The sequence below is a fragment of the Furipterus horrens genome, unplaced genomic scaffold, assembly GCF_987537825.1.
Source record: "Furipterus horrens unplaced genomic scaffold, mFurHor1.1.pri manual_scaffold_11, whole genome shotgun sequence".
In the NCBI taxonomy this organism is placed as follows: domain Eukaryota; kingdom Metazoa; phylum Chordata; class Mammalia; order Chiroptera; family Furipteridae; genus Furipterus; species Furipterus horrens.
The window spans coordinates 91,928,674-91,940,745 of record NW_028327181.1 but is presented as its reverse complement, the minus strand read 5'-3'; the positions used below and the strand labels follow the sequence as shown (position 1 = coordinate 91,940,745).

The following is a 12,072-nucleotide window of genomic DNA, read 5'->3' as shown; positions in this document are numbered from 1 at the left end:
GCCCCCGTGATAGGTGAAAATCCGCAAAGTAGGAACCTTACATTTATTTTAGTATTGATATATATTTTAAGGCTTTATAAACCCTTCCCACACACTTATAAACCGCTCCCAGTCCCTTATTAACCTTTCCCACTCCCTTAACCTTTTCCACGCTTTTATAAACACTACCCATGTTCTTAAACATATCCTACACTCTTAAACCTACGTAACTTTAACAACATACGTATACAGTACCGCAAAGTCCCGTGATATAGCAAAAAATCCGCGATAAATAATTAAATATAATATTTTAAAAATCCTGTGACACAGTGAGGCCGCAAAAAGTGACCTGCGATATAGAGAGGGACGACTGTACTGAATAGTTTTCAGCTTACAAGTTATGGTGAAAAATAAAGTTTAGAAAGGAGATAGTGAATGCCCAGCACAAGGAGCAGCCACCTCCAATTGCTTTATAGCTCAGGCAGGGGGGCCCCGTGCGGAGCGCAGGTGGGAGCTGACCTTGGCCTGCACCACCCAGGAAACTCCAGGGCCTGTGCACCCAGTGGACAGCTACAGACCATGTCGGACCACCAGCACCCTGCCCCTGCACAGCTGATCCTCCATGGAGGGTGGAGATTGGTGGTCAGTGGTCACGGACAGTCCTTGCAGCTGACTGGCCTGGGTAAAACCCTCCCATTGATCTGCCAACAGCAATCAAGGCTCAACTACCAGGGGAGTGTATACTCAGTCACATGGAGGGCACGCCTCGAGGACCCAGCTTGGGTGATAAGGGAGATTGTACCACTGGACCCTATAGGACACCTACTACAGTAGGCCACACTACCATGACAGGGAGTCAAAGCAGCTCTACCTAATACACAGAAACAATCACAGGGAGGCTGCCAAAACGAGGAGACAAAGAAACATGGCCCAAATGAGAGAACAGATCAAAACTCCAGAAAGAGAATTAAACAAAATGGAGATACAGAGTTCAAAACACTGGTTTTAAGGATGCTCAAGGAACTTAGGACCTCAACAGCATAAAAAATCCAGTCAGAAATGAAGAATACACTAATTGTAATAAAGAACAATTTACGAGGAAAAAACAATAGAGTGGATGAAGCTGGGAATCAAATCAATGATTTCAAACATAAGGAAAGAAAAAACAACCAATCAGAACAACAAGAAGAAAAAAGAATCTCTCTTCCCTCCCCCCAAAACAAGGATAGTGTATGCAGCTTACACAAACACTAACTTTTCTCCAAATTACTCAGATTCCCCACAATAGGCAACATGGGGGTGAGGCAGAAAAGGGCAGTGATAAAACCCAAATGTTTCCTTTGTTTTTCTTTGCTTTTTATGATTGCTCTACATGCTTTAAGCATTGTTAGAACAAAGTAAAATCACTGAAAAATAATCTTTTGCTGGGAATTCTTTAAAATTTTTTTGTTCTCTTTTAAATCTTATTTATAAAGGTTTCCAGATGCTTATCCTCACAGATTAAACACTGCATGAGGTAGACACTTACAGTAATATTCACTCTGAAGCCAAGAAAAAAACCACTTTGAGATCTAACTGCCTATCACCTCAAGAATCAGGGTCCAGGGAATTTTCTGTTGCTATTAAAGGTGTGATTCTCTGAAGCCATTTGGAAACAACCTAGGTTCTCAGCAGCAACATATCTACCCTGTTCTATGTCAAAGCACATCAAATGGTTGGCATTCCAAACCTCAAACAGGTTATTTCTCATTATGTGAATACATAATGAAAGGATTTGGGCAAAGAATAGAATGTAAATTGGAAGCTGACTTCTGAATTTATTAGCCAGCAGTCCTGGGCTGAAAGAGTCATTCTAATTTCAAGAGACAGTTCCAGAGTGGTTTTCAAGAAAGAGGACTGGGTATTTTTCAAATATTTGTTCACTGTGAATGGACTGGGCTTGCCAAAAATGACTCTTGATGCAGGCATGTGATCTCTTAGAGGGAAGCGGGCCTGAGTCACTGGGTACATCAAAGGTGGAGGCCAGTGAATGGAATTACTGCAGGCTGCGTGAACACGCCAGATACCTGCACTCCTCGGCCCACTGCTGGGATTTCAGCCCTCCTTTTAATTACACCGAAGCAGCTGGTACCACTGGTTACTGAAGTCTTCCGATTACCTTGATTGCTCGGTCATTATCTCTAATCAGCTGCTTCTTCTCATCTTCAAACTTCTGTGCAACATCCTGCAGCCGCCTCTCGGCCGCGAGCTGCTGCCGGCTGCTCTCTTCTCTCAGAGAGGAAATGGCTGTCTGGAGCTCGGCGATGGTCTGAAATGAAAACAGCATGCTGTAACTTCACATTCTTCGGCGAGAGGCGTCTATTTCATATGTATTTATGCTTAACAGAAGAATGGGTTTGCCAAAACTCTATTCCACGAGCTAAATATTTTCAATTAATGTATCACACACTCTAATGCAGGACATCCCACCCCGTAAAAGACTGTAATAAAACTGTGAATGGTGAACAACTGATGAACCAAATATATTTGGAAGACATTTTCACGATAACATTCCACAATGTTTACTCATCAACAGAAAGAACATCTGTGATCTCAAAAATATGAAATGCGTCAGATTTTATTTTACTGAGAAATATACTTACTGGGGGAAAAAAAAGGCTATTTTGTCTTTCCTAATACTTTGAACTGTAATAGCCAAAGAAAATAATGACCAGAGTTCATTCTTCACAGTTACCTAATTCTGCACAGTAATTTTGGAGTATTCACTAATGTTTGTGCACTGTGCTAAGCACTTCAAGTCCCTCTGGAGGCAAGTGTTATTACCACCAATCTTATATTAATGGAGAGACAGAGGCACAGAAAGAGGTCACATATTTTCCATGGTTGAAGATGACATCCAACCAAGGAGACAGGCAGGACCGGAATCACACAGTCAGATCAACTGCCTCACACTAGCCGACTCTGATCAAGGCTTCAGTATTGAAGAGAAGTCCATGATGACACAGTTCCAAACAGGCTGCGTCCTCCCTAAGTGCTAATATGTCCAGGAAAGTTTATTTTGGCCCAGAGTGTGTCCTCTCAGAGCCTGCTGGAGTGCCCTCTCCACGCAAGAACCGGGTCTGTGACTGGGTCCCCTCTCAGTTCTCAAAGCCATCGGGCGCCGTGGGACTTTACAATTTAATGGGCTGACTGACAGCATTGCTCTTCCTTTGGTTTATATGTCCACTTCAGTTCAAGTTCAATAGTGATGACTTTTTAAAAGCAGGGAATGGTGGTTTCTTCTAATAGAAGACGGACCCATAGTCCTGGGGTAGAGTATAATTCTGCTGGTTCTATGGGAGAGGGCTGGTTGATGAGAAACACTGGACAAGTTATTTATCCTCCTTGAAACTCAGTTTTTCCAACTACCATTTGATGATAAAACTAGATTACAGCATGATAAAGCAATAAATACAAAATGTCTGGAGTCTTTCAGAAGCCAATACCTATAGAAATGTTAGTTGTTACTACTGGCGGAAGTAACAGCACATTTACAATAAGTGAGGAGTATTTATGCTTTTAGAAGGGAGCTAACTCACTGTAAACAAAGTTTAACAACTAGACTTCGAACTAATCAAATATTAAGACAATTGTGAAATAAATGACAAAATACAAAACAGCAGTACTGTCTTATGTTTAAATGCAAACTTGAACCTTCTGCTGTGAGTGGAGGAATTCATTTACTGAGAATGAAGATGTTTTCATCTGTTTTTTGAGTTTAGATTAAATATTTCCATGCTGGCATCAATTCCATTAATTCCCATAGCACATCTATGAAACAGAGAAGGTTAAATTTTTATAGTAAATGTCAAAAACTGAGGCCCAGGATAGTCATCTCACTCCCAGTCACAAGAGCAAGCAGAGCCAGGGATTAGAAAGAGCCAGGTTCCCTGGTCCGACATGAAACTTAGGGCTGGTATTTTAGAAGAACATGCAGCCAAAGAGCAAAAAATAACTTATTCTTTCAATGACTATTGCAGTGTTGCAAACAGAGTAAACTACAAGCTTGTAGAAGTGGTGAATTCAGTTCTGTAATGTGTTCGTTGTGTTTTCCATGTGTGTGTATGTGTGAGTTTGTTCTTTGCAATTTTATCACATGTATAGATAGATTCACATGTCCATCACCACAACCATGCAATGCATTTTTGAAGTACAAAGAAATTTCATTTCTTTAAAAAATAATAAGATTTAGATTAGCTTTATAACTGACTGAAGATAAAAATATTTGAGGGTTCTTCAAATGATCATGAGGGAGTGAAAGAGGGATCTCTCCCTTTCAGAAAATTTATGACAAAGGTACATCAAAAAGAAATCAATGCAGGTTTTGGAAGGAACTACTAGCAAAGTCCAGGATGTCCTGAGGAAAGCGTGCGTGCTTTTGAGTGGAAAACAAAACCTTACATTCTTTGAGGGGATAATGAGATTCTTTGGGGGGAAGAATAAGGTTACCTTTGGAAAGTTAATTTAAAAGCTTATGAAGATGATATAGGGAGAGGGTCAAACACTTCAGGGGAAACACCTTGGATAAACAGACACATCAGTTGATAGACTGGTAAGATGGATATAGAGACGTGACTAAAATATTGACAATTTTTAAAACCTGGAGATTTACTAAGATTGAGAAATAATCTTACTAACTAGATTAGTATGCTTTAGATAAGGAACAAAACTCGCCTGGTTGCAGACGCAGAGTATAAGAAAACAGACTCTTTTCACCTGAGCTCAGTGCACATAAGTGGCACTCAATAAATATTTAAGTGATGGAATTACAGATCATAGTAACTTAAAAAAATAATTACTTGAAATAGTATCTTGAGGTAATCTAGCCTTTCACAGACTAATAATGTAAAATGTTTCTGAGAAAAAATGAAAACTAATCTATATAATCATAGCCAAATCCCACCAGTTTTGGTGAGTCATAATTTTTAAAAAACTTAGAACCAGGTGCCACCACTCAACTGTTTACCCTGTATTAGCTTCAGAGAAAGAAGTGGATTAGAACATTTCCATATGAGTATTAAAAATTAATATTTTGGAGAGCAAAAGAAGAGCTATTTGGGGCTGATACTGTAAGCAACTTGTCCCATGAGAGCTGTAAGAGTTCATTATTATTGTTAAGCAATTATACTTTGCATAAATGTTAGTGGTATTATTAGGTCTGAAAAATAAAAGGATTCTAAATAGAGGTTAATATATTTTTTAAACAATTATTTATTTTTAAGACATTTATTTATTTTTAGAGAGAGAAGAAGGCACGGAGACACGGGGAGAGGAACATCGTTGTGTGAGAGCTCGGTTGCCTCTCGCGCGCCCCAGCTGGGCACGTGCCCCGCAGCCCAGGCCTGTGCCCTGGTTGGGAATCAAACTGGTGACCTTTTGGTTCATAGGCCAGTGCTCAGTCCACGGAGCCACAGCAGCCGGGGCTAATATTTTTATCTTTAACTCACTTTACTGTTTTTCAGAGAATAGTACAGTTCGAGATTTTTATAAAGCTCTTCTTTAAAAAACAATAGACAAGGCGAGGCATGGCTTGGGAAGGTTCAGCGAACATGGAAGGTCCTCATAAAATAAGTGGAAGAGCGGCTCCGTGACACCTTCTGCATTCCAGGCTGTCACCCTGCACAGGGGCCTGGAGGCGGGGCTGTGTGGGACACGGGGACCATGCCCAGGCACGCATCGGCACCGGGGGTGTGGGAACGCGTGTGGGGCAGTGGGGAGGCTGTTGTCCTGGCCGCGGGTGGGCCGCCGGCATTTCGGCTCAGTCTTCTTGGCAACCACCTGCGCCCCCGTGGACGGCCATCTCTCCCTGACAGACGGCCACCAAGTCAGTCAGCTGAGTGGGGAAATCCGCACCAGACTTGAAAAGGCAAGGTTAACATGTAATAGTGAGATCAAAAGAACAGGCATGTGATTCGGATGGAATGATATTTGGGAGCGCACCCAGAGACGGTGGCAGCGTTGCTGTCCCGGTGAACGCCGAGAATCCCAGGGGGCCAGGCCGGGAGGCTGGGGGTTCCGTGTCCACGGTCTGTTAGTTCCTAACAGCTTGATAAAATCTTGAAGATTAAGTAACTTCCTTTAAGGGAGGAAAATATTTAAAATATTTTCCAAATTTAACCGATGATCTCTTGGGTACCAGTGTACTCATTACTAATGCATTCATCTTATTCCTTTTTTTTTTTTTTTTTTTTTTGGAGAGATTTTTAAAAACTTAATAAACAGTTAAGCGACTTTGCTCCTGGCAATCTCCTCAGCTTCATTGAATTTGAGACTCCAGTGAGCTAAAACTAGAAAACAGAAGAAGTCAACCCATGGTTCTGTTTTATAATGTTGATTTTTATGTAATGTTTATTTTTAAATCATCTGTTCCTCTGAGCTGACTGGATTGTCAACCAATGTTTCTTGTATTTAGAGGTGGGCAAACGAAATATTATCAGTGTAAGATTGGCATCCTACCTTTTTGGAGAGGGATGGACTGTCTTTTTTATGCTATTAGACCATTTCGAAGATTTCTTCTTCTTTTTTGGTGTTTCACTGTCCCTTCGCTTATGAAATGATGGTTATAGGACATGACAGTTGTTATTGGTTGGGTTTTTCCTCCTCCTCCTCCTTCATGTCTTTACTTGGGAAAATATTTAGCAACCCTTTACGTTGACAAATTCTGGACAGAGATTTTTAAAATCAATTCTTAAACACCCCAAAATAAATTAATTAAAAATAAATAATTTTTTTGCTTTTTCCATATCTTTTTCACTCTTTGCTCCCTTCTATCTTTTCCTTATTACAATTTTAAAACGACTATTGCAAGAGCTAACAGTTATTAAATGCTTTACTAGAAACTAGGCCCTGTACTAAGGACATTTTTTTGGCATTATGTTACCTAATACTTAAAACGATCCTATGAGGTAAGTATTACTCCCCCATTTTAAAATGAGGAAACTGAATTCCAGAGTGGGCAGGCCCCTCGCTCAGGGCCATGTAAGTGGTAGGGCTAGTATTCAAATTCAGACCTGCTGCTCTAAAGCTCACGCTTTCTTCCCCACTAACTTACCTTTAATTTGCTTTAATACGAACTAATCGGGCTTCTTCATACGTCCCTATAGATAAACTTAAACACTGCTGTTTACACTCCCATTACTGAAGCATTTTGGGGAGCTATCTTCTATCTCACTTTCGGTCTGCCTCCCCTATTCCCCATGGGTGTGAAGGCATGCCAGCTGGGCACTTTTCATGTTTCAGTTCTGACGTGAACTTTTGGAGTAATAAGATTTCTTTTCATTGCAAGAACTTTTCTCGGTGGGTTAAAAAGGATATTCCCCATGTTCCTCCTCAAGGAAGGTCTAAAATTAATGGCCGCCAAGACCAACACCATCTTTTTAAATAAACACAAATGACTCTTCACTTGAAGACATTTTAAATTTCCTAATGGGATATAAATTATATAAAATATTTTTGAAATAATCGTAGACTCTTAAGAAATTTCATGATCATTATCACCAATGTTTTACAATATTAAAATATGAGGGGTTGGGCCAGGCTGGGGGTGTCAAGGTCAGGTAAGAGCTTCCATTCCAAAGTCAGACCCAGGTTGGGTCCTGGCTTAGTCATTTGGGAACTGTGTGACCTCGCCTTTCTGAGCCTGCGTGCTCTCCACCGGAAAAGCGGGGCCAACGATAGTTCCTAACCTCAGAGCTATTATGAATGAAGACGGAGCAAGTCAATGTGGTTAGTGCCTCATAAAATTCTCTATTTCATTATCGTCCTGTTGTCGTCTTGCTGTGTGGTAACTCATAAAATGGTACATAAATGTCAGTGTACTACCACATATCACTGTGTACATGCCAAAGTACTGAGAAAAGTGGATTTAAAAAGTCATTAGTTATGATGACCACAAAATTAAAAGGGTTACTCTATCCATCTGTAAAATGAAAATTAGCATTTATTTATTTGGAATTATTCAAACAACGAAGGAATGCTTGGGATATCATTGTAACAACTTATGCAGAAAAAGCTCTCTGAGCATCGTGTCCAATGGAGATAAGCATTCAATTACTGGCTTTTTTATACTACAACAGGAGCAGCATAGAGCCAGATAGGAATGTAGGGACTCCGAATTCCTCTTTTTCCCAAAAGGAGTCAACAGCTGAGCCCCGAATTTAATTCAGATAGCTGTCATTTGGAAATTTGCTGTTCAGCAGCCTTTAGCTGCAGGGAAACGGAATACTGCACAGAAGCACAGATGGTATCAGGCTGCTCACATCACCAATGTAGGTGTGTCTCTCCCGCTCTTGGGCAATACGTTTCAGCCTGGGCTTGTTCAAGTGCACAGGCTGGTTTTACAGCATGTGACTGTGTGTTCAAATGGTTCAACTGAAAAATGTTAATAAAATATATGATTTAATAACATATATTATTTATCCGTTTGCCCATCAAAACTATGATACTGATCCTTGAGAAACTGCAGCCAATTCAATTTAACTCTAAAATACGAATGCTTTTATGGACACGTTGCTTGTTTGTTTTGATTTTTTGCTTTTTTCCCTTGAACGCTCTTACCTGAGAAGATTTGGCAAGCTTCTGAACATACTCCTTCTCGATGTGCTTCAGTCTGCTGTTGGCCTGAAAAACACACACACGTGAACACACACACACAGTGACCTGTGAGTGTGCCGGCTCTTCCCCAGGCCTGTCACCAGCAGCTGGGACGGCTGCCCGCTGCCCCGCCCTCTTGGAGCAGCAGAAAACCACAGGGCTGTCTTTGATCTAATGCCAACTATTCATCACTTAAAAAGCAAAAAGCAAAAGCAAAAAAAAAAAAGATCTCTCCTGCCAATTATTAGACAAACACAGACTTCTGTGGAGAGAAAGAGAAAGGAGGAAGAAGGGCCAGGAACAGACCCTGCACAAGTGTGAAGGTTCGGAAGCTAACACGGGGATGGAGAGAGGACACAAAGGAGAAGAGACAGGAAGAGGAAGAGGGCAGAGGGAACTGGGGCAGGAGGAAATGTAACACTCTTTCCCTTAGTTTAAAGAGAAAAGGAATGGATGTTCCCGGACAGTGGCAGATAGATGTTTGGATTCACTGAGCAGAGCTGAGCTCCCATTCTGCCTCACACGCAAGCACTATTTTTTGAAGTGACAAATATATCTAAATCAACCAACTTTTATGTCGTGCAAGGAGGGTGGCCTTGCCAGAATAAGTCCACAGAGAACTCGATGATATCCTTTGCCACTCGAGTTGTGATCTTTTGTTATGTGGCCTGCTTCCCTGCTCTCTGGGAGCCTTGGGGATCCTCCTCTCATCCCGAGGGCTTGGAAGTGTCACAGTGACATGCCCTGGACGGGGCCTTTCCCCTCCACTGTGCAAGCACTAAGCAGGTCCTTTCAATCTGAGCTTGTCCCTCATCTCTAAGGGAGGTCACTGCTTTCATAATTTCCTCTTCCCCCCCTGGTGTCTCTCTCTCTTTCTCTCTCCAGTTGTGATTGTTGGACCTGTCTTACTGTTTCTTATTATTTCTCTTTTCCATTTCTTTGTCTTTTTGATCTTCCGTTAAGTTTTCTCAACTTTTGTTTTAAACTTTCTATTGGATTTAAAAAAAAAATTCTGCCAAACTATTTGTAATTTCCAAGAGTAGTTTTGTTTTCTGAACAGCTTCATCACTCCCCTTTTTAGAGATGAGGAAACTGAAGCACAGAGAGGTTAAGTAGCTTGCCCAGCATCACACAGCTAGGAAGTAGTAGAGCCAGGACTCGATCCCACGCAGTAGAGCACTGGTGCTTGACCAGCTAGAGCATGTTGCATATGGCCTCTCAGTATAGACCCTATTTTCTTCCTCAGGTGATTACGTTCATGTATACCCAACATATCTATATGTCTGTATCTATACACAAACATACACTTAATTTTTTTTTTTTCTGCTTTCTAGAATGCCTGTGTTTTCCTGAGTTCCTTTTATTTATTTGCTTTGCCAGCCTGGTTTGGTCTCCGTTTTTCACTTTAGATACTTTCCTCGATTGTCTGGTGACCTTTGGTGTTCTTTCCTATGTAAAATGAGGCATGAGGCCTATTAAAATGGGCAGGCTTGGGGATGGATGCACATCATCACAGGGTGTCATGCAGGGGCCAGGACTCTCCCATGCCCATGTCTGACTGGGACCACTTTGCCCAGAGCTGCCTGGCAGCCGAGATCTGGCTGCTTGTGTTTTCAGAAGAGCACCTCAGTGTTCAGGAGCACAGTTCTTTTTCCATATTTGCCCTCAGCTGTACCTGGAATCCTCTCTCATTTCATCTCCCCAGAGAGCAAACAGGGGGTAGAGAGCAGGGGAGACATGGAATGAATTAATACAGTTTGAGTACACATAACATAGAGTTTATTCTTATATTATTAACTATTGTATTATTTATTTGTATTACCACTATAAACCTACGTTTGCCCACCCTTGTAGGTTGAAACCCTAATCCCAATGTATGGTATTTGGAGGTGATTAGGTCATGGGGTGGAGACCTCATGAATGGGATTAGTGCCCTTATAAGAGGACGGAGACCTTGCAATCTTCTGCTCTGTGTAGATACAAGAAGTGCTTTAAAAATATGTACTCACTAGGAAATTAAAAAAAAAAAATTATAGTGCCATAAAGATTAAGCTGCTTTCCCCCCCTAAAACAGTTGGGGTCAGAGCTGCTGGTGAGCGCAGGGCGGTCCGTGTCTTGGCTGCAGTTACGCCTCCTGTGGCCGGCGCTGGCGGTCCCAGAACCCCATGAGCTCAGCGAAGTCCCTTGACAGCTAACCGGCCGGTTCATTCATCCATGCCAGGCAACGGCGACTAGAACACTGACCCAAACAGACAGACACCTCCCCCTGCCTTTATAGAACGCCTATCCCAGAGCGCAAATAAAATAACTGACAAAGGTAACAATGCGTTAAATGGCACAAGGGCTACGGAGAAGGTAAAGCGGGAAAGAGAGATGAGCAGTGATGAAAGGGAGGGGGCAGTTCACAATTTTTATTTTTTATTTAAGATTTTATTTATTTATTTTTAGAGAGAGGGGAAGAGAGGGAGAAAGAGAAGGAGGGAAACATCACTGTGTGGTTGCCTCTCACGCGCCCCCAACTGGGGGCCTGGCCCGCAACCCAGGCGTGTGCCCTGACTGGGAACCAAACTGACGACCTTTTGGTTCGCAGGCTGGTGCTCAATCCACTGAGCCACACCAGCCAGGGCACAATTTTTAAAATATGGAGGTTAGGGAAGGCCTCACTGGAAAGGCGATAGGCGAGCAAAGACCCGAGGGGGAAGGAGCCATGGTGAACTCTAGGGAAGGAGCCACCCAGGCAGAGGGAGTCAGTGCAAAGGCCCGGAGGCAGTGGCATCCACAGGGTGCTCACAGCACAGAGAGGGGCCAGTGGGGCTGGATTTGGGAGCAATATCTCCTCTGAACAGAATGGGGTCTGACAGAGCACGAGGGGACAGATCCTGCATGTTGTTGTGAGGAGGGAAGCGAAGTCACCGAAGAGTTTTCAGGCCAGAAGTGACAAGATATAACGTCAGTATCCATAAGATCACTCTAGCTTGTTTGTTGGGGCAAGAATTGTGCAGAGAAGTCAGTGACAGTCTTATCACAAATAGTCCAGGGTTTAACAGAGGAGGTGGTGAGAAGGAGTCAGATTCTGAGGAAGATTTGAAAGTAGAACTACCTAAGCATGCGGTATGATAAAAAGAAATGAATCAGAGATGACTGTGAAATTTTTGTCCCAAGCAGCTAGAAGAATTGGGCTGTCATCACTACCTTACATCAAGATCTGGGTGGAACCGGTTTTTTGGGGGGAGATCAAGATTAGTTTGGGGCACATAAGCTTGGAGATGGCTATAGGACATGTGGTGCTGAAGTGAATATTGGGCTATTAGAGTCTGGTATTCAGGGGAGAGGTCTGGGTTAGAAGTACAAGTCCATTCAGACATCGTTGGTATATAAATGGCATACAGAACTATGCTACGGGATGAGATTTTAAGGCATCGAGTGTATATAAAAACAGAAGGAGTCCAAGTACACTGAGCC

At 42.2% G+C, this 12,072-nt stretch overlaps 1 protein-coding gene across 1 annotated transcript in view; it reads right to left on the bottom strand.

Moving 5' to 3' along the window:
• CEP112 (centrosomal protein 112) overlaps positions 1–12,072 on the bottom strand; it is a 307,227-nt gene that overhangs the window by 75,053 nt on the left and 220,102 nt on the right. Inside the window, 2 exon segments of the mRNA XM_090290788.1 lie at positions 2,138–2,287; positions 8,575–8,637. Coding sequence (XP_090146914.1) covers positions 2,138–2,287; positions 8,575–8,637 — 213 coding nt within the window.